The 27,583-nt window shown below is 39.2% G+C and overlaps 4 protein-coding genes across 5 annotated transcripts in view; 3 read left to right on the forward strand and 1 right to left on the reverse strand.

Moving 5' to 3' along the window:
- The first annotated feature begins 517 nt into the window (after positions 1 to 517).
- LOC130551379 (lysophosphatidic acid receptor 6) lies at positions 518 to 3,134 on the forward strand. The gene is made up of 2 exons (XM_057328949.1): positions 518 to 593; positions 1,437 to 3,134. Exon 2 carries the CDS (start codon positions 1,447 to 1,449, stop codon positions 2,488 to 2,490), a length of 1,044 nt encoding a protein of 347 aa, XP_057184932.1. The 5' UTR covers positions 518 to 593; positions 1,437 to 1,446; the 3' UTR covers positions 2,491 to 3,134.
- A 175-nt stretch (positions 3,135 to 3,309) lies between these two features.
- arrdc1a (arrestin domain containing 1a) lies at positions 3,310 to 9,838 on the forward strand. Its single transcript, XM_057328948.1, has 8 exons — positions 3,310 to 3,596; positions 6,223 to 6,333; positions 6,427 to 6,477; positions 7,400 to 7,554; positions 7,686 to 7,868; positions 7,965 to 8,141; positions 8,458 to 8,953; positions 9,115 to 9,838. The coding sequence occupies exons 1-8, from the start codon at positions 3,479 to 3,481 to the stop codon at positions 9,150 to 9,152; spliced, it is 1,329 nt and encodes a 442-aa protein (XP_057184931.1). The 5' UTR covers positions 3,310 to 3,478; the 3' UTR covers positions 9,153 to 9,838.
- Positions 9,839 to 10,859: 1,021 nt separating this feature from the next.
- The window catches only part of LOC130571028 (histone-lysine N-methyltransferase EHMT1-like), a 32,719-nt gene continuing 15,995 nt past the window's right edge, over positions 10,860 to 27,583 (forward strand). Inside the window, exons 1-17 of one of the 2 annotated variants that reach the window (XM_057361680.1) lie at positions 10,860 to 10,955; positions 11,364 to 11,430; positions 11,647 to 12,068; positions 12,208 to 12,304; positions 12,403 to 12,509; positions 12,786 to 13,011; positions 13,441 to 13,583; positions 14,288 to 14,431; positions 14,583 to 14,791; positions 14,902 to 14,994; positions 16,524 to 16,606; positions 16,843 to 16,949; positions 17,158 to 17,280; positions 17,429 to 17,530; positions 17,666 to 17,770; positions 17,947 to 18,101; positions 18,440 to 18,607. In XM_057361680.1, the coding sequence (XP_057217663.1) occupies positions 11,409 to 11,430; positions 11,647 to 12,068; positions 12,208 to 12,304; positions 12,403 to 12,509; positions 12,786 to 13,011; positions 13,441 to 13,583; positions 14,288 to 14,431; positions 14,583 to 14,791; positions 14,902 to 14,994; positions 16,524 to 16,606; positions 16,843 to 16,949; positions 17,158 to 17,280; positions 17,429 to 17,530; positions 17,666 to 17,770; positions 17,947 to 18,101; positions 18,440 to 18,607 (2,306 nt within the window). In that variant the 5' untranslated portion in view covers positions 10,860 to 10,955; positions 11,364 to 11,408. The remainder of the gene's footprint in view (positions 10,956 to 11,363; positions 11,431 to 11,646; positions 12,069 to 12,207; positions 12,305 to 12,402; positions 12,510 to 12,785; positions 13,012 to 13,440; positions 13,584 to 14,287; positions 14,432 to 14,582; positions 14,792 to 14,901; positions 14,995 to 16,523; positions 16,607 to 16,842; positions 16,950 to 17,157; positions 17,281 to 17,428; positions 17,531 to 17,665; positions 17,771 to 17,946; positions 18,102 to 18,439; positions 18,608 to 27,583) is intronic. The other variant, XM_057361691.1, reaches the window with a different exon arrangement.
- Positions 22,476 to 25,245, reverse strand: LOC130571033 (histone-lysine N-methyltransferase EHMT2-like). The gene is made up of 7 exons (XM_057361703.1): positions 24,776 to 25,245; positions 24,601 to 24,678; positions 24,404 to 24,519; positions 24,227 to 24,313; positions 23,651 to 23,729; positions 23,268 to 23,443; positions 22,476 to 23,148 (listed from the first exon to the last, which is right to left on the reverse strand). The coding sequence occupies exons 2-7, from the start codon at positions 24,619 to 24,621 to the stop codon at positions 22,953 to 22,955; spliced, it is 675 nt and encodes a 224-aa protein (XP_057217686.1). The 5' UTR covers positions 24,622 to 24,678; positions 24,776 to 25,245; the 3' UTR covers positions 22,476 to 22,952.

The raw sequence follows: 27,583 nt of genomic DNA on the forward strand, positions 1-27,583 counted from the left end.
TGCACTCATTCAACCGAACAAATGCCCTTATGTTACGCAAAGAAAATATGTATAAAACATATATTTTCTTTGCGTAACATACCCTGCCGATCTAGAACCCTGCCTCCATGCTTCAACAGAAGACACAGCAAAACAAAGAAAGAGCACATGGCACAGAGAAACATATCAAGGACCATGCGCTTACAACCAGACAACACTCAGAACAAAACCCAATGCAAGAACTGAGTGCCAGGATCCAACCATCATGTTCTGACACAGAACACAGAGCTAGCACGTTCCTGGCATAAGTCCTGTCACGATCCTTGCATCCATAAGACTGAACAAAAATGCTCACAAGGATGACAGGACTGAAGTCATTTCAAAATACAGATGTTCTGACTAAACTGCTTGAAATTGCTCATTTTTAACACGTTAGGAACTGCTGACTAATAAAGGTAAATCCTGTTTCAGTTCCTCTGTGCACGTACACTGATATCAAGATAAAGGCTAAAAAGTGAAGTTATTCGCAGTTTTTACAGTCATCTGTCAGTGTACTGCATGGATCTGTTCGCACAAGTTCCAAATGAGTTTTGAAGGGAGTTTTGCATAAACCCGTAAGTGGTGCTCTGTGGCTATTAACTGTATTTAGAATTATTTTATCAAATTTTACCTGTGAATTTTAATGTCTTTATATTTTACTTTATTTTCTGTCTATCAATAAGCTCTCAAACTCACGATAAAACAGAAGAAAGGGCAATTTGTGAAATGTACAATATAACTCGAATGCACTGTAAAGTAACTTTGGTTAAAAGTGTCTGTCAAAGATATAAATGTAAATGTGAGATGGCTGTTACTGCCTTGGCTCTGTGTAAAATTAAACAGTACACACAAGGTTTCTCACAATACGTTTTTATAATTTCTATAAAATATAAACTTGTCAATTTACATTTTAAAACATAGCACATGATCACATTCATTTTAACTAGAGAGACATTTTATTGTCAATATATTTGAATAATTACAGCATATAGTATTTGGTCAGGGTTGTACAAGACAAAATCACCATGTTATAAAACTTTTCATCTTGACATATGCTATTGTGTTTTGTTACAAATTATTTTTGTTCTGTTGTGTGCCGTGTGCTCAATTCATTTTGTTTAATTTGTATAAACCTCTAGGGACATCCCTGCTGAAACCATTATTATTATACAAATTATTATTACCATTTCATGGGTTAATAGAAACTATAATGATCTCTGCTGTGGGTCTCTACTGTAATGTTTTGAGTTCTGTTGCTGGGATCGTATCTGGTGGATGGGAACCAACAGAACTGCACATGAAAACACATTACAATGTAGAGGAAGTTTCATGTTGTTATTGCACTATTATGTTTGTTTTCTATTCATTTCTCCATCTATTTCTCATATTTATAAAACACGTTTTTTCCCTTTACACAGTTTCATCAAGATGAACACATCGCTCTCACTCAGTTCAGTGACTCTGAGCCGCAGCAACACAAGCACATGTTCTCCTGAGCCTCAGCATATGTCTCTCGCCGTGATCCTCTGTTTGGTCTATGTGCTGGGTCTCCTGCTTAATGGCTTCAGCTTGTGGGTCTTCACCTGTCGCATTCACAAGTGGAACTCCGGAGTTCTTCTTCTGTTTAATCTGGCTCTATCTGATGCTATTATAACTCCACTCACTCCTCTAATGGCAGCATATTTCGCCATGGGCAACTGGATATTTGGGAAGTTTGCCTGCCAGTTGAAGATCGCAGTTCTGAGTGTGCACTTCAATGGCAGCATCCTCTTCCTCACACTCATTAGTATTCATCGCTATGTGACCGTGGTGCACTTCAATCGCTCATCACTTATGAAAAGAAAGACTTTTGTGAAGAAACTTTGTGCTGGGATTTGGTGTTTTCTTATAATAAACAGCATTATTTATGGATGGCTGCTTCCGGTGACCACTGAGGACAACCATGGGCAGTGTCTTACTATCCATCAGACGAAGCTCACGAATGCATACTTTATTATTAACTTTGTGCTCTTCATTTTCTGGTGTATTTTGCCCTTATCCGTGTCTGTGTTTTGCTATGGTCGTCTGGCCAGCTCAGTGTCTCGTATTAACATACATTCTATACAGGGCCAGACAGTCAAAGCCAAGTCAATGAGGATGATAGGCATCTGTCTGGTCATATTTGGACTCTGCTTTCTTCCTCTCAATGTGGTTCGGACCATTGGAGTGGTTGTGAAAAAGTATTACCCTGAGAAATGCAGGCTTATGTTGCGGTTGCAAACGGCATATTATGTATGTTACATATTAGCAGGAATTAACTGTTGCTTGGACCCGCTGATTTACTTTTTTGGTTCTCGTAGCTTCATTAAAGCATTCAGGAGGTCTCTGAGGACGATAGGGATGAGACGGAATGTTGAGAAAAAGAGTGATTCGGAAACATTGAGTCAAAGTGTAAACAGAAACGTCATTTATATAGTCTCGCAGTCAAATTAAAGGGATAGTTCACCCAAAAAGGAAAATTCTGTCATAAATTACTCTCTTAGTTGTTCCAAACCTGTGTACATTTCTTTGTTTGGTTGAACACAGAGAAAGATATTTGGATGAATGCTATTGTTACAAAACAGTTATAGGACCCCATTGACTACCATAGTAGGAAAAATTACAATGGTAGTCAGAAGTGCCCCAGAACTATTTGCTGACCTGCATTCTCCCAAATATCTACTTTTGTGTTTAACAGAACAAAACAATTATAAAGTAATTATGAAGTATGGTAGTCAATAAGGTCCAATAACTATTTGGTTGTAAGAATTCTTCCAAATACCTTTCTCTGTGTTCATCACAACAAATACATTTACTGTGTACAGATTTGAAACAACTCAAAGGTGAGTAAATGATGACAGAATTTTTATTTTTGGGTGAACTGTTCCTTTATGCTGTGTATTACAGTACAATTAGTTTTTAAAGTTGTATTATTCCCTTACAGAATACAAAAAAATAATATAGATTAGGAATAAAAATGAAAAAGTAATAACTCTTTTCTTATTAAAACTTAAAAAATAAATATTTTCATTCAATTACAAAATTAGTTTGTCAATATTGTGGTATGTTTCCATGTGCTTTTATTCTCTGGCCTGCACTTCTGCTAACATATTGTTGAAAAAAAACCGTATCTTATAAAGGGTTATTCAATAAAGTGCATTCAAAATTCTAGAATTTAGCGAAAACTAGGCCAGCGCAATAAGAAGCTGAAAAAAACTAATTTAAATTACAAAAATGATTTGTAATCTCTAAGTGTTTGAGTGTTGATGTATAGGCTAGGAGACGATAAACTAGCACGTTGACTGGCAAACAGGAAAACCTGCGTGACGTCACTCGCCAAGTTGCGTTGCGTGACGTAGGCCACAGGTAAAACATTTTCCTTTATTCCTTCCTTGTCGATCAGTTTCGCTCTCCCACCTGTTCGCGGTGGACAGAAGACAGAATGGGGAAGCTTCAGGATTTCGAGATAACCCTTAATAACAACAAAACTGCCTATAGCCCAGGCGAATCTGTCTCCGGAACTCTTAAAATCTCACTGGCCCAGTCGATACCATGTAAAGGTAAGTAACTAATAAAACAATATTATCCCTTACCTACCTGCCACCCATCTTGTTTTTACAGGATGATTGTTTTGATTCAGAAGTGTATTTTAAACAAGTTGTATAATTGCTGAAATATGTATCAAATATAAATGTAAATGTTTGTTTTCCTAAACGCAATGAAGCGCAATGCACGTTTTAGGAGTTGGGTATTGTTCTTCTCGCGCATTGAGGACACGAAGTGTGTAAAGCGAAACTTGATGTGGATGTTCTATTTCCTAATAAGATTTAAATAACGCCGATTGCTTTTCCTTATGTAATTCATTTCGAATATATACAACTGTTTTAACAAAAGTTTGAAAGGATATTGACAATTCATGTTTAAAAAATGCGTAAACAATTGTTTAGGCGACCATCGACTGTAAATACTGTACCAGTTCAACCGTACCAGGTGAACTCAACGTATTTGCTGATATCAGTTTCGACAGTTTATCCTAAACAGTATACAATCTGAAGTCCTATACAGTTTTGCTAAACTGTTTGTTCAAATTCACTGGGGCCTAAACCGGTCTATTAAAAACACGGTTGTAATGCATGGGCAGCTGCTCGGCGGTGTTTATCGTTTTTCCGAACGTCTCATTTGCATGTGTATGCCTGAAACGCTCAACGCGTTTGAATCAAACATTCAGACATCCTTCAAAGTAATATCACACACACTACCTATTTAGTGTGCTACAATGGTAATTATACTGTATGCAAATATACAATAAAGGCATTGTGTGCTATTTGTTACCCACCACCTGTGGAGCACCTGTTTCTATGAAACACTCAGGCCATCTACACCTCTCAGTGCTTTTCAGCACACATGGTTACAGCTGAGGCAGAGATTTTGACATCAGATGTCCAAGTCTTCACTAGGACGAACACTGTTAGATCATCTACAAGTTGCAGTGAAAGTAATATTTAAACATTTAGCTCTGCAGCAAGGACTTTATAGAATACTACCCTGTTGAAAAAACCAGCATATGATGGGTTAGGTATGTTTTGATGCTGGTTTGACCAGTTTACACCAGCTATGGACCAGCACATGACCATCTAAGGATCAACTTAATCCAGCACATGGCCAGTTTAAACCAGCACATGACCATCTTAAACCAGCACATGACCAGTTTAAACCAGCAAACCAGCATCAACAGGGTACACTTGCATGATATGGTCATTATGGTCATTTACAAACACCAGTACACAAGGGTGTGTATATACCCCTAAAGCTTTTATTAAAGAACAGCCATTATATACAATGCTTACAATAGATATGAGATTTAGTTCTTGCCTTTGATTATAGACCACTTCGGATGACGTAAACAACATTGGTTCAACGCTGGTCCAGAAGAACTTCCTGTTTCAATTTTTTAACACTACCAACCGTTTGAACAAAGTACAACCAACAGAACATCTATGACCGAATTAAAATGTTACACAAATATATTTTAGATAATTATATATGTAAGATTAAAAAATAAAATAAAAATGAAACCGGAAATGCCTCTGGACAAGTGTTTACATCTTGCGAAGGGGCCTATACCAGAGCATGTGTTGACATTGTGTTTAATAAGCAACAAGCAATGTAAACAGGGAGGTGCAGTTAAATGTGTGTATTGTTCTGGCTCACATGTGCGAGCTGCTGACGGCTAGTCAAAACTGATAATAATTGAAATGAGTCAAAGAACAGCCATGTTGATTTGTTGTTAAACATCTAAAATATGTTTATAGAAAAGAGAAAATCATTCTAGAAGTAATGAATAGGTTTACTAGAATATGATAAAGAGGGGGAGTCATTCGTTTATGTGAGTGGTTTAGGATAGGATACTCGCTGAACAGGTTTGTTGGCATTCCAGAAGGAAACAAGAATAACAAAGTCACCATTACATCTGAATCAGTCAGCAGTGTTTGTATTTGGGTTTTGAACCATGTCAAACTGACTAGTAGAGTTTCTGTTCGAGTCACTTTTTAGATTATTGAATTATTCAAATGTTTAATAATGTTTAATTAATGAAAATGCTATGAATTTGTGCTGTGTATATGGAACATGTTGAGTAACATCACCAGTTTGTTGTTCAGTATTAATAGTCATTTTACTGTTTGAATTAATAACATTCAGAAAGTTAAGATATATTAATTTAATCTTCAGAATTGGCAGATATCACTCTGAATAATCAGTATCGGTGGAGAAAGTTAGTATCGGTGCATCTCCACTTTATAATAGTATTCAAAATTCACTAGAATTGTGCATTACAAGTTGCCAAAAGAAGGGAATAGATTCAATAACCACAATGCTGTGCAATAATCTAGGCCTCCTCTGTTGACTTCAGTTAATGTGTTTTTGTCTGTTACCATGGTTACCATGTGTTAAATGCAACATCCTGCTGATAGAGTTAAAACAAAACATGAGGAGAAATGAAGTGCAGTTTTCAATAAAGGAACAGTCATTCGGTGTCAGACACCCTAAATAGCTGCTACTGATTTTAACCGAATTTAGCGTTAGCTTATTCAACAATAGGTTTGTTGTTAATTTCAACAACATGTGTCTATGCTGGGTCACTTCTTTTATCCAGCTCATGATCTTTCTAATCATTCCCTCAAACAGCGATCAAAGTGAACTGCCAGGGTGTCTGTGGAGTAACCAGCAAAGCACACGACACAGACTGGATGGAGGAGGAGCAGTATTTCAGCAGATCGGTCTCGATCGCAGATAAAGGTGCTCAAGTGTCACGGTCTCTTGCACACATATAATGATGGTCACATGATGCATGTTTCAGTTTCTTAAAATCTCTTTCCAACTCTTTCACAGGCACACTGAAAGAGGGAGAGCACAGTTTTCCCTTCAAGTTTCTCTTGCCTGGTGAGTCTGTGCTTTTATGTCATTGGACGCACCTGTTGCCCTGCATTCTTCCAAGACATGTCACATTATCCACTGTTTACATTTATCCATGGTGACGGAACAGCATGTAAATTGTGTTTGGATATCAAACATGATGCTGTTTCTTGTTGGTGTTGGGTTTGACTTTATGTATAGGTCCTCATATTGTTCCATTTCATTTTTTTAGCTTGAGAAATGTTTTAACAATTACAATTAGCTTTACAATTAAAAATACTTTTTGAGTAGCCCTAGTTGAATGAATGTATGCATAAATGATCTAAAAATACCAGCAGACCTTGTGTTAGTGATCAGTTGAGCAGGAAGTGGTGTGTTTTCATAATAAAGGAAGATGTTTTATGAAATAAAAGACATTTATAGTGAAACTATAGATGCTTCTATTGTCTATAGATATACAGTAGCTGTTTGCAACCTCCACCTGCTCTTCCTTTTCATCTGAGATGTTTGCTCTATAAGGCCCGATTCACATTTCGCGTCTTTTCCACGCGCGCGTTCGTTATTTTAAATATAGATGCGCGGCATGCACGCGCAAATAGGGGGTGCCGCATCGAGATGGAAATAGTTAAACTATTCGGAGTGCTGTGCGTCATTTGAAGAGAGAAAGCGTGCGGTTTTAGATGCGAAATGTGAATCGGCCCTAATACCACTCTTAAAGAAGCATGTGCCATTTGTTACCTAAGCACCAATTGGCTGGTTTCTATTCTTTTTTAAATACATGAGCTGAATGCATAAAACAACTTTAAGAACTTGTTAAAAAGAAACTATTAAACAAGGAACTATGACAGCTTTTAAGAAGAAAGTTCACACTTACTGTAAGGTTTTGAGACATGACTCATTATTTACCAATTTAGAGAAAATACACATACTTTCTAATTCCCCTTTTCAGCCACTGCACCAAAATCATTTGAAGGGCCCTATGGAAGCATTATGTACAGAGTCAGGGCTTTCATAGACACTCCTCGCTTCGCAAAAGACTACAAGGTAGAAAAGCCCTTCAGCATGTCGAACAACATCAACCTCAATGAAGTACCTCAAATACACGTACGTATGCTACAGCCTCGATGAGCATTATTTCAAACGAATTATTTAATACAACCCTAACCTAAAATTCACATTAGATGTCCAGTATAAACTTGGATACAGTGACTGATAAGTTGTTGATGTTTGTGCAGGAACCCAGCTCATCTTCTGTAACCAAAAACTTCTCATACATGCTGGTGAAAAATGGGACAGTGGTGCTGAAGGCCAAGAGTGATTTGAGGGGATACATAGCGGGACAGATCATCAAAGTATCCGCTGAGATCGAAAATAGATCAGATAAATCCACAGGTCATGTGGTTGCCAGTCTAATGCAGGTGAGAAAAACCCTCATCTAAATCAATATGTTGTACGATGTAGTACTAGACTACAAATATCACATTATTTATTGTTGATCATCCCCCTCATTTCAGAAAGTAACATATAATACCAAGAAGCCAACGATTGATTTAAGGGCAGTGGCAGAGGTTGAGGGACCTGGAGTTAAGGGGGGACATAAAGGTGAATGGAAGGAGCAGATAATTGTGCCCAGTCTTCCTCTGTCCTCCTTAACCAGTGAAAATCTCATTGAAATCAGCTACTACATTCAGGTGAATTTCTAGACATTTTGCACATTGATGTAATAAGAAATTACTTTCATTAAGGTATGTGCTACGTGTTAGTAGTAGTGTACACTACAGTATGTAGTAACATTGTACCATGTACTATACTGGAATAGTAAAGTGTTACTGTTTTCCTCTGAATGTTTTGCTCCATTTGATTTGGTTATTAGCTAGATGTACGTAAGTGAATGGGAACATGCATATCATAAAGATGCATTTTATCTGCGGTTCATGCAAATTGCATTTGGTATTTCCTGCTTCCTTGCTCTCATTAAACCTAATCTGTATGTTTGTGATTTTCCAGGTCTATTTGAAATACCCAGAGGTGTCATTAACTTTACCCATTTACATTGGAAGTGTTGCCGTGGATCCCACTCGCGCTTGCCCCTCCGGGCCTGTTCCACCCACACCAGTCCCACGCTCCGGTTCCAACCCCGCCCCTGCCCCTTCTCCTGCTGCAGCCACCACTGACTCCGCCCCTCCGAGCCTGCCCCCTCGCACAAACCCTAAACCCAAGCCCAGGCCTCGTAGCTCCTACGTGCCCCCCAGTGCTCCTCCAGCAGAGCTGTACCCACAGCTCCCAAGTACAACTGAGTACAACATGGAAATACCAAAGAGTCCAGAGTCAGGTCACCAGACTGCAGTGTCCCCAAATGCATTCAGCTACGCTCCTGGACTCAGTTTCAGACAGGGCCAAAACTCCAACAATACATCTCGAAACAGAGAGAGGAGTCAAACACTGTCAGCCTCATCTCCAGTGATCCAGCCTCCAGACTATAGGACGTCACCATATCCACACGGTATATCAAATACACAATTCAGTAGTGTTCCTGTTATCTTTAATTTACCATTATATTATATTTAGTACATAAAATGTAGAATAATAGTAATAGAAACATTGAGATAGATTAGGTACAGTATTTGATATTTAACTGGATTTTGTTTCTGTTTCTCTTTGCAGAACCTCCACCATCTTATGATGATAGCTTCAACACATAGGATGTGACCTAACCTAAGAAGAACGTGAGAAAAACATGAAGTGTTTGAGTACAACTTTGCTTTGAAACACGCTTATAACTCATTAGTAAACTCAGACCTCAAGCACTTTGTGTAACTCTACAAACTATAATCTGTGTTACTCTAAAAACTATAATCTGATATTAAATATTAGAGGTTGATTGATACTGGATTGGCACCTGTGATGCTAGACGATTGAAAATGCATAATGTTGCTTTTCCTATTTTTCTTTTTATTTATCATTATTGTGAACTTTTTGCCAGAGCCATTTTGGAACCACTTGTTTTAAAAGTTTTATCATGTTAATGTTTAATTATTAGACTGTTCCTTGTTCTGTTCATTTGTGGTCACTTACCACCTCACATACCTGGGTCAAATTCAGAGTTTGATTTTCCTGACAGAAGAATCCAGTTTGGTTTGAAATATCTTTTTATGTCTACTGGGTATATTTGGGTGCACCAATCATCAAGTCATTATATAATAACGCTTTAGATTATATATAGTCATTTATATATAGTCCATGTTATGTGGTATTACATGCCATTTTACTTTGTTATTGTATTAATCTCAAGACAGTTTTATTTTATTGCACACTACGTAATTGTTTGTATTTAACCAGTGATTTACAGTTACATGTAGCATATAGATAAATAAAATTGATTTTGCAATTACATGCCTGTTTTTTAACAGTATAGCTTGTGATAATAAGAAACAATACTGACCAGTAATACAATACATAAATCTCAAACTGCCACAACTGTGAAGCATTTCAGAAAATCTGCATCAAAAAAGCTTTATTGCCAAGTGTGCTTGCACAAACAAGGGCATTTCTTGGTAAAACAAAATATGAAGAGGCAATTGTGCAAAATAAATAAACTTGCTGAATATACATTTTTACAGATGCTATGTACATCTTTGCAAGGGGTGCAATTTAATGTGCTTAAGATTAGACATGTATAAGAAACATGAGGTAGAGAATGCATGTGTTTAGGTAGAATTTTCCATTTAGGTAATATTTGATATTATTTTGCGGAAAACATTTAAATAATCCTTTAAAACAGTCCTGTAACCCAGTGGGGGGATTCTAAGATGGATCCAGGAGGCCACAGACTTGGCATTTTATGAAATATAGAAATTTAGAAAAACATATATATAGATAGAAATCAGAAAAATAAGACCACCAACCAAAAGAATTGATGTTTCAACATTGTATAACTGAATATGTTATTGGTTTAATTAAACATTTTAAATTTAAGATTATAAATCTTTATTTGGGGGGCCGCAAAGCGATGCACCCTACACAAAGGGGGCCTTGAGAACCACTGCTGTAACCCATTAATAAATGCACACCTAGAGCACTGTCGTAGAAAATGTGTAATTCTACACTATCAACAATTACGTGTAATCTAATATTAAACATTAAACTTAAACAAGAGGTCAATTTTAAGTAGTAGTGGACATTGCGCAACCAGACTTTAAACAGATATATTTTATTACCAACAGAGGGCGACGTACGGTCACATGACAGTCGCAGGGCGCATGAAACTGAAGAACGAAAAGGCGTGTTCGACTTCACCCAGAGCTGCGCAGACCGATCGATGTATGATATTAAGATACCGCGATAACCACACAAACCCACTGCTTTCGAATCGCTCTCGCGGTACTCTATGTCATAGGGCCATATGTCTGCGCAGCGCTACGTGAAGTCGAACACGCCGGAAGACTGCTCTGAATCTGAACTTTCCGAGTTGCTGTACAAACATGCAAACCATTGAAAGTTAACGGGTAAGTGTGTGTAAAGCAGTGTTTTGAGGGCGGATTTTTATACCAAACCCGATTCTACCGCAGGCGCTTTTTGCGTTTAGATTTGTGGCATTTTAGCTGCTGTAATGCGCGTCTGTTAGCTACATTGTTTCACGTTCATTGTGTTGCCGCCCATAGCGAGCGCGCTACATCCGACATAAACATACACTGACTCGTGTATTCGTAAGACAGAGGAAATCTGACCCGTTTCTTAAATAGTGCAAATGAAGTAGCATTTAACGTGTCGTGCCAAAAACAGACATTTTTCGTCTCAAAACAAAACCATGTGAGCTGCCCAAAGTTACAGCATTGCTGTCTATGAAAATAATGTTGTCTACATGTCACCAGATTCTTAATGGTAGTCAATATAACACTTTTAATTTTCTAAAGAGGAAGGAACTTGGAGGTCTTGGATTGCTCCAGGTTCCCGCTGCCATGGCCAAGTCCAAAAAAGGTGGTGAGTTTATTGACTGTAAGGTCATTTATTGCGATATTTTGCCATTAATAAAGTATTCCGAATGTTTCTAAATAGTAGCATGCATATCATTATTCAAAAGCTTACTTAAAGGGATAAAGCCAACATTTTTGTCCCTTATGTAGCCACTCCTATGGTGTTTCTTCCATGGAACATGGAGGCTTTTATCTAAAGCAACATTGTCCTGTTGTATTTTAGGTATTGACAGCCCTTCTGATCCCCCAAGGCGAGGTAGGAAGCCCAAATCTCTTGGTGTTTCTCCAAAAGCCAGCAAACAGCAGACAGCCTCAAGCAGCGGGAAGCCCACCGGGCCCGGGCTTCTTTTACTCCCTGGCCAGGCATCCCTCAAGACCCCAGCAGAAAACATCTCAGCAAACCATGCCTTTATCCAGCAAGACAAACAAGATGCTGACGTAGCGCAGAGTTCTGGTACTGAAAATGCTTCGGAAAGCATCTCCACATCTTTACCTGCAGTCAGACAGAAAGGTGATGGCTCGGGTGCACTTGCCCAGAGAGAGGCAGAAGAGACCTCGGGCCAGTTCCCAGCTGTGCGTCCTGCTCCGCCACGTTTGGCATGGAAAACCATGGTTAGACCAGCACCTGCTCCAGCTGCTCTGAAGGTAGTGTGCACTTTGCACTTGTTCTTTACTTTGGCTGCGTGCTTTCATTGTTATTGGGGGGGATTGGGACAGTTAGAAAAGTGCAGGTTGGAGGCACACCGGATTAGATTTATTTGTTTCTGGTAATGCATCAATATAGATGAACAACGAGAACAGAGCTCTTGAGAGAGACATGGAGTCCTCAATCACACAGCAGCTCATGTTACCTCAGGGACACAAAGATTCAGCGCAAGGAGGTGAGCGTGTTTCGCTAAAAAGCTCAAATGAATTCGATTCTGCTGTTTAGAGCATATTATGTGATAATGATGTCCCACTTTTTTGCATGTGTCTTCAGCGTCCAAGAAGAAGAAAAGAAAGATGGGGTTATATAACTTTGTAACCAAAAAGAAAGTGAAAGTTTCCAAGAAACAGAATGTACCGTTATCGCCCTCGAACGCACAGGTCCGATATCTCATGTGTCATTCCAAACCTGTCTGACTTTCTTTTCTTCTGCAGAACACAAAAGAAGATATTTTGAAGTACGTTGATAACCAAACAACATTGGCCCCCATTCACTTCCATTTTATCGATAAAACCACAGAGACATTTCTCAAAATATCTTCTTTTGTGTACCACAGAAAAAAAGAGTCATATACAGGTTTTGAACAACTTGAAAGTAAATAAATAATGGCAAAATATTGATTTTTCCCTTAAGATCTTTGTTTTGTACCCTTGCAGGAAGCCTCACATAAAACCAAAGGGGGTCAGATGTCCATTGAGGAAGCATTCAAACACAGAGTTAGTCCTGAGAGACCAGAGAAGCAAAGGCCGTATAGAGAAAGCATTGCAGAACCGCAGAAGAACAAGGAAACCGAGGACGTTCCAAAAGGCAACGTCGAAGAATACACTGAGCTTCCTCTACACACTCTGGCTCAAGATAGCATGTTCACAGCGATTCCCACGGGTACGTAATGTCTACATCAGATGACATTGTGCGTCACAATAGTAGAATCGAGTACTGTTTCAATCATAACTCCAGAAATCTGCATACCCCATGTTTGTTTGTTGTCATTCGATAGGTTGTTCTCAAATAAGCAGAGGCAGGTTTCGAACCCTTATTGTTTATTTAGACATGCAGCGTGGAGATGCAAAGCATTCTGACTTTGTAAGGGAGTAAGTCAAGTTGGAAACATACACACAGGCCCTGAAATACAGAATGAGCACTGACTCATAAAAAATAGAATAGCTAGACAGGGAGAACAGAAGGTATTTGCAGAGGGTGCAGACACCCCAAAACGGTGTCGTAATAATGCTAGAAGATCCACCTGTAATAAGTACTAGACCCAGTTATCTTTGTTTATTATAACATAAGCATGAATTTTGTCCTTTGAAGGTTTGCCGGAGGATAAAGAGAACGTGGAGGCTGATGTGTTGGAACCTCCACTGTGTAGCTGTCGCATGGAGACGCCTAAGAATCAGGATGTAGTGACTCTGGCAGAGGGCAAGTGTATGGCTGTGGAAAGTGTCGATGGAAAGGTAGAATATAACACGTTTGAAGCCACTGAAACATTCCCATGCCACCTAAATGTATTTATTTGATGCAAAGAACTGACTTTCTTCTGAGATGCACAAAGTAAGATATTTATAAAAATGTCTCGGTGGTTTTGTGTCCATACAATGAAAGTCAATGGGGTCTGTTGTAGGGATGCACCGAAATTTTGGTTGTTGAAAATAAGCCGAAAATATCTGGCGGCCCTTCTCTGCCATCAGTGCTCATGCTCCCTTTCTCTCTAGCCATAATCAAAGGACGATCATGTCAGCTCATCATAACAATGAATAAAAACTAATAATATGACAAGAAAAGCTCAAAACCAGCGGACAGAAATTGACACGCAAGCTCTGTGATGCGTGACTGCGTGTTGACTTGCGCATGTTTTCAAGCAGACTACATGTTGTCTTTCCTTCTGTCTTTCCATCCGTCTTTCAACTGTCTTTCCATCTGTTTTTCTATCTTTTCATTTGCCTTTCTATCTGTCTTTCCATCTGTCTTTTTACCCGTGTCTTTCTTTTCATGTTTTTATCTTTCTTTCTTTCCATCTATCTTTTTATCTGCCTTTTTGTTTAGTTACCAACGTTCTTCAAAATATCTTCTTTTGTGTTCTGCAGAAGAAAGTCATGTGGAAAAAGAGCACAATGATAGACATTTACACATTACATTTTGTTATTTTTTTCTTCTTTAGTTGAGTTTATGTCGGAAGGTGATTCTGAAACAGGAAATGATGCGTCCGTCTCTAAGGATTCCATTGCTTGTGCTGTGTGAGGACCACCGTGCTGGGATGGTGAAGCACCAGAGCTGCCCAGGCTGTGGTTTCTTCTGTAGGGCTGTGAGTAGTGCTTACTAGACACTTATGTTGAGGATTGTTCTTAACAAAGCCAGATATTATTGAGCGTTGTTGTGTCTTAACAGTTAAAGTATCAACATTTAAATCTAACACCTCCCCCATGTTAAGATTTATTGCATTGTGTCTGATCCAGGGGACATTTATAGAATGTCAGCCAGATGGGAACATTTCTCACCGGTTTCACCGAAGCTGTGGCTCCCTGATCAGAGGTCAACTCTACTGCCCTCATTGTGGCGAGGAGGCCAGTCATGCGAAGGAGGTCACAATCCCCAAACCTGACCCTGTCACTGCGGTGCCAACAGCTGCTGTGCCCGCACACAAGACGGACACTTTCTTAATGACGTATGATTAGACCAACAATGGTTCATTGAAACATTGATCTGGACCTGTTCCCAGGCAAATGTGCTTATCTAATGGGTTTGCCACATATCTGTTATGATTATGTCTCACAGTAGGGCTAAACTGGACTGTGCAGCTGTTGGTGGAGTGATAGGTCCTGCTAAAGAATCTTTGGAGACTGTGTTGAATGCGCTAGAGGATGGAAAGTAAGATGCATATCAGCACTGGATTGACTCACAGTAAACAGTAATGTCCTGTTTCAATATCACTTAAAAGAGCAAATTAGTTTATTAATTAATATATGTGACCCTGGAAAACAAAACCAGTCTTATGGAACCAGTCTCAATAGAAAGCTTAATAATTAAGCTTTCTATTGATGTATGGGTTGTTAGGATAGGATGTGGAGGATATATAACCGTCTAAAACTTCCATTTTTAACTTACAAAAAAATGAAAATATTGAGAAAATTGCCTTTGAAGTTGTTCATCAGAGGCACTGTAGCAGGTCACCCACTCACAAAAATAAATTAGGATAGGAAATTTATCAAAATATCTTCATGGAACATGATCTTTACTTAATATACTAATGATTTTTGGCATAAAAGAAAAATCGATAATTTTTACCCATACAATGTATTTTTGGCTTTGACAAATTTTTTTCCTGTGCTACTAAGACTACACTGTAAAAAAATTAAGCCTTCACAACAAAAAAAATCTTAGTACTAATTTCCCCTCGCTTTTTCTTGTTCACTCAACTTTTTGAAATAGAAGTTGTACTGACTTAAAATAATGAATTGGAGATACAAAAAATAATTCATTGGGATAACTCAGGATTATTAGTTGTACTGACTTAAAACAAGTACTGTAATTGGAGATACAAAAATAATTAATTGAGGTAATTTAGGATTATTAGTTTTCTTGAGAGGTACAAACAAATTACGCTTAAGTCATNATTAGGATAGGAAATTTATCAAAATATCTTCATGGAACATGATCTTTACTTAATATACTAATGATTTTTGGCATAAAAGAAAAATCGATAATTTTGACCTATACAATGTATTTTTGGCTTTTACAATTTTTTTTCCTGTGCTACTAAGACTAGTTTTGTGATCCAGGGTCACACATTTTACTATTTACCTATTGTAAACTTGTTTATTTACCCATAACTAGACTTACATGCAGTTTGTGATTTTTTTGTTGTTGTTGCAATTAGCCCTTAAAATACAGTCATTTGAAAAAAGTAAAGCCCATTGCACATTGAGTCCGAAATTTCCGCACGTTAAAAAATAAAAAATAAGTACGACCTCACGTTGTGTTAATCACATTTACACACTGCCTCTGATATTTTCGTCCGTCATAAAAAAATTTGGACAGGGATCGATTTTCTGCGTTTTTCGCATCCGTCAAGCATTTTGAGTGGCCTTTTATAACAATTCAGAGACACCGTACAAACGAGAGCCAAATACGGAAAACGCATACAAAAATTTCAGACTGTATGTGCAAAGACCTTAAGACTCCAAAAAAAATATTTTGGAATTTTGGAGAAATGTTCTAAATTATAAGTTTACTTAAACACATATCATAATGTAGAACATTCAGAAAAACGGAAAATAATTTTGGAGTGATCACTTAATTTTTTGCAGCTGTATTTAGGAAAATACTTTTCATTTGTATTGCATCTAAAAGTTTACCAAACTCGCATATCTAAATGGTAATTGCTACGTTTTTTAAAGGTTTAAGAAATTTAAGCTGCCCCCAAAGCAGCTTTATTTCTCTGCTAAGAGAGGGGAGCTCCAGAGGGTCCTGCATATGCTGGGTAAGACCATCCTTAAAGAGTAAATATTTTGTGAATTTTAAGGTCCTACTTAGCTTTATGGAGTGTCCAACAACAAGTAAAACACTTTCATTTTCTATTAATTCTATTAACATTGCACACTGCATGAAATGTAATTTTAAGGACATTGTAATATTTACTCTTTAAGAGATCCATTTGTGGATTATAGTACAAATTATTTAATTTACTGTAAATGCGGTTTTTCTGATGATTATCAGTGGACGGTGTTGACCCGAACCTGAAGATGGACACTGAGAAGAGGAAGACTTCACTGCACTGTACTGCTGAAGAAGGACATAAGGACATCTGTCATATACTGGTGCAGGTACTGCTTATGCTAACATAACATTATATGTTCCCTTACATGAGTATTTAAAAGCTTTAGGAAGGATTTGATGTCATTGTCATTGCTTCACGAGTATCCATTGGTTGCTTTGGGTTAGATTTGCATTTTTGTTCTATCAGTTTTCAATGTTGACATGACTCCATCTAATACATTGTTAAAGTTAAAATCTGGAAACAATCTCTCATAGGCTGGTGCTAACCTGGACATGTGCGATGTGGAGCAGAAGACTCCTCTGATGTATGCCTGCGAGAACAATCATCTAGAAACTGTAAAATACCTCCTGAAAGCTGGTGCTTCCTCTGGACATAAGGTATTATAACCAGCCTCATGACCTATTTATTTGTTGACCATTGTGTTCTTTAAACTTTAAATCAACTGTGAGATCTTGTACTACACTGAATGAATGAAGCATTTAAATCCTTTTGCCTTGGTAAGAAATTTATATCTACATTTCTCAGGATATAAGAGGCTCCACGTGTCTTCACATGGCCGCAAGAGGTGGACACACAGATGTGCTGCAGTATCTCCTCTCCGCTGCCTTCATAGACGTCAACTGTAAGGTAACGCTCTTTCAGAAACACTGCCACGGCATCTATAAATCATTGAGATGTGGATGCGGTATGGACGTTGAAGTATATCTTAGATGCTGCTATTGAAGGGTCTGTCATTAAACAATGAACTTTTTTTGCTGTTAGGATGGTAGCGGGTGGGCTCCTCTCACATGGGCAACGGAAAACATGCGCCTAGAGCAGGTGACGCTGCTGATCTCAGCAGGTGCTGATGTCCACATTAGAGATAAGGTTTGTGACATTGAGCTTTTAATTAACTTCATTCTTTCGTTTGATGTTCTGTGAAACAAATGCCTGCTTTAGATATAAATATTTGCAGAATCTAAAAGATGTTGGATTTCTAGAAGATGTATGTAGATTTGAGATTGTCAGTTAGAAATGAATTTCTTTTGTGGTCTGTTTGCTAGGAGGAGAACATCTGCCTTCACTGGGCAGCGTTCTCTGGTTCAGATGAGATCGCTCAGCTGCTGCTGGAGAAAAGATGTGACCTACATGCTGTGAACGTTCATGGGGATTCACCTCTCCACATCGCCGTCAGACAGAACCAGCTAGACTGTGTAATGTAAGGCCCTGTTCCATGTCGGGTAATCCGATCACAAGTGTCTCTCCAGTCTCTCAAATGCATTTCCTGTGATCTCTTAGGATTAAGATTCTTTGACTAAATAATCGCTGTATAAGCACAAGCTCTCCATATACAATACACTGCTTGTCTGTTTACCTCTGAGTGTGGTTAAAGTGGTCCAAAATTTTTGGATGATTTATACTTCGGTTTGGATTTGTCCATGTGATCAGATCACCTGAGATGAATGTGAATACCAGGTGAAATGCAGTCAGAGGGTTTTGTGGTTTTAAAATCTAAGAGGTGATTTTTAGTGGTGTAATCTAAAGCTCTGTCTCCAGGTTGTTTCTGTCTAGAGGAGCAGATGTAAATCTGAAGAACAGGGATGGCGAGACTCCTTTGGACTGCTGTAGTATAAATTCCAAGATGTGGACAATTCTGAACACCAATAAAAAGCTCACGGATGCTAGGAGAGGAAGAGACGGTCAGAGAGAAAGACTGCTCTGCAGGTAAAGCCAGCTGGCCTCAAACCACCACTATTAGCTTTTTTGTAGGGATAAATGGGCAGTAGGAGTGTGTAACACAGTTCAATGTAGGGAAGGAAGGAGGCGGGAACCGGCGAACATTCATAAAACTTTAATTCAAAAATAAACAAACAATAATACAGAAGTAAAAAGGCCGGCAGCCCCTCACGGACGACTGCCGGCCACACGAACATAAACAAAACTTAACACTTCCGGGCCCGGTCCTCTCTCATCGGCAGTCCCGTCGCTCGTCCTCTTATGCTCCCTAGCTCCCCGTGAGGCATGCGGGACCGGTGCGCGTACAGCTGATACTCATTATCACTCACGCCACCGGCCCCGCCTTCCTGCCCCACGGCTCTCGTCCCGCCTTCCTCGCTACAGAGTGTAACGGTTCTCGGTAAATAATTGAACCGCACGGTTCTCCACCAACGGTTCGGCACACGGTCCAACCGCGGCTCATCTTAAATCTGACGACGCATTATAATATGGTTCGTTAAAAATTATAATGCATAAAACAGACTGACAAAGTTCAGCTAATGTATGTTTGTCGATGGATACACATTTAATACCTACAACAAATCAAATAACGTAGACAAATTTCAATAGGATTGACGTATGCTGTAATATGACCAGTCATTTATGCTGTCATCACCCGGGTGTTGTGAGCGCGCGAGTGCAGGTGAGACCTGAACAGCACATGTTGCTGTTTAAACTAAACTCATTCAAGCCTTGTCAATTTAAACATTTAAGTGCAAGATGATGCACAAGAAAACTCGCTTGCGCGCTGTGAGAAGATCAAAGCGCGCATAAGGAAGTCTCAGACATGGCGCAAATATTGAGTTGTCTTTGAAGCACTTAAACGGACAAATTCTCACACGAAGTAGGTCAACATGCCCCTCTTGTCGAGTATCTTAACAAACATAGTAGGTTATGTCTTAAGTGAACGGACGAAAAACAACGCATGTGTACAGTATCTGTGTACTGGATCCGTTTCATTCCTCTTAAAGCGACAGCAGCATATTCCTGCTGTCTGTTAAAAGTCAAGGAAATCACTCACTGCTTGTGACTCAATAGCTTCTGTAACTTTCTCTCTCTCTCTCTCTCGCTCTCTCTCTCTCTCTCTCTCTCTCTCTCTCTCTCTCTCTCTCTCTCTCTCTCTCTCTCTCTCTCNCTCTCTCTCTCTCTCTCTCTCTCTCTCTCTCTCTCTCTCTCTCTCTCTCTCTCTCTCTCTCTCTCTCTCTCTCTCTCTCTCTCTCTGTCTCTGTCTCTCTCTCTATCTTTCTGTCTCTCTCTCTCTCTCTCTCTCTCTCTCTCTCTCTCTCTCTCTCTCTCTCTCTCTATCTCTCTCTCTCTCTCTCTCTCTCTGTCTCTGTCTCCCTCTCTCTCTCTCTCTCTCTCACTCTCTCTCTCTCTCTCTGTCTCTCTCTCTCTCTCTCTCTCTCTCTCTCTCTCTCTCTCTCTCTCTCTCTCTCTCTCTCTCTCTCTCTCTCTCTCTCTCTCTGTCTCTCTCTCTCTCTCTCTCTCTGTCTCTCTCTCTGTCTCTCTCTCTGTCTCTCTCTCTCTCTCTCTCTCTCTCTCTCTCTCTCTCTCTCTCTCTCTCTCTCTCTCTCGCTCTCTCTCTCTCTCTCTCTCTCTCTCTCTCTCTCTCTCTCTCTCTCTCTCTCTCTCTCTCTCTCTCTCTCTCTCTCTCTCTCTCTCTCTCTCTCTCTGTCTCTCTCTCTGTCTCTCACTCTCTCTCTGTCTCTCCTCCACTCCTCTCCCGCTTAAGTACGATACTTGTGCTAAAAACATTATACTACTAAACCGGTTCGTATAAATTGGCCAGACTATCAACTTTATTGTCGTTTGACTGTGCTGCAATATGGAGCCTGTTTACATGCGGCGAATGCTGTTATATTAGAAAGTGTAGAATAATGGGCACATCTCAGTTACTTTATGACTGGTATTCCCATAAGCAAGTCTCCGGAGAATGCACAGCAATTTAGGCAGCCTAATGCGAGAGCTGCTTTGGTTGCTATGAGCGACAGAGAGGTTCGTTGCCTGACTAAAAAGGATCAATACCGCAGTGAATGAAAGGGGCAAAAACACTAAAAACTTCTATTACACTTCTACGAGTGTTATATGTGATTTTAGAATTTCACAAAGGCATTATGACTTATTCTCGCATATAAATCTCAAATGTGTATTAAAGACATTTGTCATGGTTATTGTGTGAATGAAATCAGGCTGAAATCCCTTTCTAATGATGTTTGCTCCACCAGTGAGACAACACCCTGTTTACTCCATGTCATTTAGATCCTATGTGTGCTTTTCTTCTGAAGGTAGGTGACATAACAGACCATACTGTAACAGAACAACTGCAACTGCTTATGTCATTTCCACCGAGATATCAACAAGATCAAAGTTTTGCGACTTTAACTAAAGTACTAAATGTCAAATCGATGCGATTGAAACATGACATATTAGGCTATTTTGCCCTGTTGCAAATGCCTGCGGTGTGCGTAAAGGATATGGCCACTCTGTTATTTTCTTTGCATATTTCCGAATAATATTATCTTCGCTGAAGATGAAAAGGGATCGGTTGACTGTGAGGCAGTTCTGTTTGACCGGTATCGGGTTGTATATGGCCATTGTCCGGGCTCTTTGGGCCATTGTTTGCTTATACATCCTCTGTACGCCCGGGGGGCCTGGCTGCCGGCTTGCCCCTCTGCCTTGACCCGCTGGAGAGCCACCGCCTCCATACCGAGTCGGGAGATCGTCTTCGAAGCGAGCCATTCTAAAAACGCACAGATTTGACTATAGAAATCCAAATTCACATCAGACAGCGTGTAAAGAAGAAGCATCACAACACGCGATGTAGTCCCAGCCACCAGTTCTTCTCATCTGTATAGGTCTGGCATCCAGAAGAGCTTGTTCACCCAGCAAATAAAGACAGCAAGTTTCTTAAAGTAATCCAGTTGTTAAATACATCTCTGTAAATTACATCTCCCCGCAAACGCTGTCACGAACCGAACGCCGGTTAAAGTTTATCGTCCCGTATTACACAATCCATCAAAAGCCGAATGATCATATCCAATAATCATCATTCACACACCTCGCGCGAAGGATTTGGGTAATACACAATTTCACGAAAAAGTACAGTCGTGACAAAAAAAGAGACGTAAAGGTGCCGTTAAAACAGTGTTGGTTATAAAACCGAGCCAAGACCACAGATTCGGGATCCTACTTCCTTGGTTGCAATGCTGTTGTAGAAGATGCTGCGATGTTTCCCCTCAGTCAGGCGAATGCTCTTCCTTCTTACGGATGATAATACGCGTAGTCCGTCGCTTTCGAGTTTAGCTGGCTGGAATTAAAACGAGCAAACGATATTAAAGCCTCCTTTTCACGCGAGCAGAGCCTGGCAATGCAATGTTACCAATTTCTGCAGCCGCTGCTTCTTCTAAATCAGATCACGTGACTCTGAAGCAGCCTGTCAATGGCTCCACCTGTGCCGCTACAGTATCCATGGCACTGGGGCAAGAGGGGAAAAGACAGCATGTAGCTTGCCAGCGGTGCATTAAACTGTTTCTTTAAAGATGTTTAACGGGAATTGATAGCTTTTGTATAGAACCACTTCCCACAACGGCAAACAAAAACAGATCGTTGCTCATTCAGAATAGGGTGGACTGGGTGGGGCAAATCGGGACGTTTTCTCGCGCCGTCAGTGTCAGATTGCCATTAAAATGCCTGACTTGGAATTTGTACGAGAGAACCTTGAAAATATCTTGAAAATTAAATGAAAGCTTAAATGTGTATTGCATTAGTGAAAAGGATAGCGTGCTTATGACTGAAGACCACATACATTACAAATGAATTAATAATTAAAAACACCATGGAAAGCTTTATTTCTTATGGGCATGATATTGAAATTCATAGTAAAATGTCAACGTGCGGAACAAACTTAGAAAACAGCCCTGATAATTAAAAAATTGTGCAGTAATTTTCTCCACCATTTCTGATCATGATAAAATGCTAAAATTCATTTACATTTAATACAGGATGTATAAAATGTTATTTCTAAAAAATACTCAATCCATTTACTTGGATAATGTATGCTTTTTCATACAATTACGGATCCTCTCCATGATTCTAGAGAAACAAATTTCTGTAAAACACTCCCTTAAATATTCATTCTGTTCAAATTGCAAATGCTGTCCAATGGCTCTCTGATATAAAATAAATGATGTTTTATCTTTGTTCAGTTTTTTCCTTGGAGCTGGGAGTTGCAAAACAATGCATTGTACTCCTGCATGCAGTTAATTGTTGAAGGTCCATGTTTATGAAGCAGGGCTCAGGGTTGCACTATTGCTACAATTGTGTTAGCTGACTGAATGTGTTCCACCTGAGCAGCGGTCTGATCACTGTGTGCTCGGACTGAGCCTTCCGCATTGTCCTGGCCCAGAATGGAGTATCTACATTTTGCCGAGCCACAATGACAAGAGAAGTACTTTTTCTTGATTTGCCAGTAGGGATCGCCATAGTCAAACCTGATGGGAGAAAAAAGCAACTTTTATTCTCAGCTCTCTCACACAATTGTCTCACACAAAAATGCATGAATGTTTATGAAAGAAATCAGAAATGTTCCTTTGGTCAGGAAAGGACCTACCCTAACTCGTCTCCAGTGTGAATAGGCCTGCTTGCATAGAGTGCAATTCGAGGAAAGCGGAGGTCCTGGTGTTTGGTGAACACACGTACCGGAAACAAATTAGGGTCGCAATGATGATTTATAAACCTGCCAACATTACCGTAAAATTGAGCATCGATGCAGTAGACCTGTCCAACCTAAAAAATAAAAAGTTATCACTATTAAATACACATAAACATGCAACATAAAGGAGATGTGCATTGATTTTACCATTGCACAGTTGAGCTTTACCCCCATTTAAATGTACTGTAGCGCCCTCTGAAGGCCACGAGTATTAACTGTAAGATTTTATTATTTACAAGCTGGCTCTTTAAGCAAAATCATGTGAAGACTTTTAAACTTACCTTATTCTCTAGGTTGAACATGTACGAGTCGTCATCTCGAGCATTAGCTTCTCCATCTGAAATGATCTCACCTGCAAACCTGAACAGACAGCAAAACCTCAGGGAAGAAGTATTTGACCAAAACAGCATGAGATTAATCATAATTGAATAATTCATAATTCCTGTAATGGCTTTCATTTCTGTAACAAATTTCACATTAAACTACCCTTGATGTTGGAATCTGTACAAGAGTACTTTAGAAACCAGACAAAGTTTCCTCAATATTTGTATAAAGTACAGTATAAAATTGTTGTGTAATTCAATATTAAATTTATTTACGCCTGCCATTGATAGCGATACTGGTTCAACACAGCTCACATGACTTAATGGTTTGGGACAACCTTTTTTCTGAAAAATGACAGACAGAGAGTGTTTGAGAAATGTAAATAGTCAATTTTTGTGCAATTCAGTTTGGTGCCACTAATAGTGCTGAAATTACACCCTGCAGTTTTAAATGTCTCGGTATTTAAAAAGAAAACAACACATTGCACTAAATGTTAACGTGTAAAGCAGGAGATCTAAACAAGAAGACCATACTCGCATATGAAAGCTCCCTCAGGAATATCCTGCAGTACGCGGACCCCCCAGCCCATCTTCTCAGTCCTAAATACCTGTAGTCCCACCCTGCGAATACAAACATTACAAAATATAAACGTATACCAACATAAATATAGAGTTTACATTACAATGCATTACACATATTGGCCATATTACTTGAGCCCATTCTGTATCACTCTATTGCGACATGTTCTCCAACAGGAACATGCATGGTTGCACTCAAACAAGAAGGGTGGGTCATCCCTGCAGAAATCTTTCAGCAAGCGGCCATCCTGTACCAAGAGATCATTTCGAAAAGTTTAGTAATGCTTAACAGGACAACACCACTAAAGCAAATACTAGCAGTGCCTTACCTTGTCATACCAACAGCGCATGCTGAGCTGACCGCAGATACAGCTGCTAGAAGCACAGTCCCCTTTACAGCTACAGTGCTGTTTCAAAGAGACAAGGAGAAACATCACATAAAGAGATATATTAAAAGCATTAACCTCGTTATGGTTTATACCAGTATCATACTGTGCCTCCTACCTGTAAGTGTGTTATGTTCTCATCTATATTGACTTGAGAGGTGAAACAGCTCTCTGGAACGTATTTGAAGTTGATGGGGCAGGGCTCATGGTCCACCCCATTCACACACGGCACAGGGATCTCCTCATAACCCCGTGATATATCTCTGAAACATCATACACAGATTTCCATAATAAAAAATAAAACATATATATATATACAGACGTGCTCAAATTTGTTGGTACCCTTACAGCTCATTGAAATAATGCTTCATTCCTCCTGAAGAGTGATGAAATTAAAAGCTATTCTATCATGCATACTTGCATGCCTTTGGTATGTCATAGAATAAAGCAAAGAAGCTGTGGAAAGAGATGAATTATTGCTTATTCTACAAAGATATTCTAAAATGGTCAGGGCACATTTGTTGGTACCCCTTAGAAAATATAATACATAATTGGATTATAGTTAGGGATGCACCGATACCATTTTTTAAAGACCGAGTACCGATATTATTTTTCTGGTACTCGCTGATACCGATGCCTGTATAATGTACAATTATGTTAATAAACCAGTATCTTACTGGTACATTTTCGTTTTTTCTTTTGTTTTTAGGTCTACTTAAATTTAAGCACTATTTTTTAATTCAGTTCTATTTTTTATGATAAGTAGCACAATTTTACTAGCACATTTACTTCAGTTTATTCAAGTAAAATTACATTCGAATTCGAATTATAAAAAATTCAAGGGGGATGGTGTGGTAAAATGTGAGTGTATTATAACTTGTTCAAGACAACCGGACTTTTATTTTGACGGATCGCCGCAAATGGTGTTTGTTATGTGTTCGGGTCCTCGTGCAGTGAAACGCTGGCTCTGAAAGCTTCACAAGCACAATGCGTTCAGGTTCAGTACACGCAACCGCACCACTCTTTCACACACAGTCACGCAAAACAAGCAGAATACATATTTAAACTAGAGATGCACCGATTGCAATTTTCTTTGCCGATTCGGATTTTTGCCGATTCCGATTTTCTATCCACAAACTATCATTGACAGTATACTGTATATAAAACCATATTAACTTTTCTTCAATACACATTTTCTTTATTTTCATTGAATAAATGATTGAACATTACAATATCCCCAAATTTCCCTAAATGCAGTTCTCCAAGCTGCATTAAATTACAGGATCTTCTCTTTCCCAAACAACTCTTAAATTGAAGAACTCTGTGACTGAAAAGAAGTACTAATAAGAAAATATAACTAAACATGTCACTTAATTTACCTTTTTCATTTTGTACTCATCTCACAAAAGTCTAAGATAACAATAAAATAGCCTACTTCAACTTTATTCTTGTCGGTTTCTGTTTATGAAACTAACATTGCTTTATTTCATTTTTTCTGAAATGTAAAATAAATTGTCTTTATCTTGGGTCTGTAGTATTAAAAGAAGTGGGTTGATTGATTTTTGCTGCAACTTCAATAAAAAAGTTAAAACTCTTATGAGTGAATTCTACTCTAAAGACGTATATGTATTTGCAGTTTTTTTGTGATAGTAAAGAACTCAATCAGATATTTATCACATATATTGGTTGATTTATTCATTTTTTTATATTTTGGATTTTTAAAAACAAGTAGAAGTCGTGTTGAATGTCATTTTACCTAGGTGAAATGACCACAGTTTTAACGCAAGACAAGCAATCAGGTTGAATGGAATTTACGTTTGTTTTAAACAGAGTGAACGACTTCAACGTGAGTTTAGCATCACTGTTAGCATACATACCCCATGTAGACGGAGCAGCGAGAGATGAACTACAGTCTGTACAGTACATGATGCGCGTGCAGTCAGCGGACATGAGAGACGCGCGTCAGTCAGCAGAGACTCGCGGTCCGGTGGACCCACATGCGAGTATAAACGAGCCGTTAAAGACAGGCTGTGCGCGCGCACGTTTACATGTTTACTTGCTGTTTTGAGTGTACTGACGGCTGTGACGTTCTTGCCCGCATCACCGGCAACAGAAGATCGGCTTGGAATCGGCGAGACGTGAGACTGACCGGCCGGTCACCGGTCCCGCCGATCATACGAAAAACCGGCCGATTCCGGTCTCTGGCCGGTCAATCGGTGCACCTCTAATTTAAACAGTATCTGAATATTTCGTTAGCTGTTACGTTAGCTGTTAGCAGTTCAGCGCTAATTTCTTTTTAGGAAACAATACATTTGCCAGATTCCGTGTTGTACAGCAAATTCTGTTTTTATGCCTGGATTCCTCTATTCCGTCCGCGTTTTAAGCATTTCGGAAATCATAGGGCTCTATGTATGTCACGTGAGGTATCGGTGTGTCATTACCAGTGCGAGTACATGAGCTTGGTATCGGCCTATACCCGATACTGGTATCGATATCGGTGCATATCGGTCTCTATGATAATGTGAAGGTATGGGCAATACTCTCAGGCTGATTGGATTAGCACCTATGCATTTGAATGACACTGTTATGCTGATGAGACCTTGGCTGGGACAATTCCGGTAACGGGCTGATTCCTGTATTGCATTTGCATGCTTTGTGTAAATCATCTTCACCTCTATGTATCCCGCCCCCTTGAAAGGTATAAAACTCTACTGTGCTGAACTAAAAGTCAGACTTGGATGACTACAGCGACGCACAGCGAGTCCTCAATAAAGAGAACTTATGTATGAAAGATATCCCAACGTCTCCTGCAGAGGTGGGTAGTAACGCGCTACATTTAATTCGTTACTTTTACTTGAGTAACATTTTGGAAAATATGTACTTTTTAAGTAAAATTAAAAGTGTGTACTTTTACTCTTACTTGAGT

This window comes from Triplophysa rosa, linkage group LG2 (genome assembly GCF_024868665.1).
Source record: "Triplophysa rosa linkage group LG2, Trosa_1v2, whole genome shotgun sequence".
Lineage (NCBI taxonomy): Eukaryota > Metazoa > Chordata > Actinopteri > Cypriniformes > Nemacheilidae > Triplophysa > Triplophysa rosa.

Excerpts from the sequence above, each read along its gene's own strand:
- LOC130551379 (XM_057328949.1), top strand. The coding sequence starts at position 1,447 with ATGAACACATCGCTCTCACTCAGTTCAGTGACTCTGAGCCGCAGCAAC.
- arrdc1a (XM_057328948.1), top strand. The coding sequence starts at position 3,479 with ATGGGGAAGCTTCAGGATTTCGAGATAACCCTTAATAACAACAAAACT. Across the intron at positions 6,334-6,426 it reads GGTCTCGATCGCAGATAAAG|GCACACTGAAAGAGGGAGAG; the intron begins GTGCTCAAGTGT and ends ACTCTTTCACAG. Across the intron at positions 8,142-8,457 it reads AAATCAGCTACTACATTCAG|GTCTATTTGAAATACCCAGA; the intron begins GTGAATTTCTAG and ends GTGATTTTCCAG.
- LOC130571033 (XM_057361703.1), bottom strand. The coding sequence starts at position 24,621 with ATGCGCTGTTGGTATGACAAG. Across the intron at positions 24,520-24,600 it reads TGCGCTGTTGGTATGACAAG|GATGGCCGCTTGCTGAAAGA; the intron begins GTAAGGCACTGC and ends CTCTTGGTACAG. Across the intron at positions 24,314-24,403 it reads GTGATACAGAATGGGCTCAA|GGTGGGACTACAGGTATTTA; the intron begins GTAATATGGCCA and ends TTGTATTCGCAG.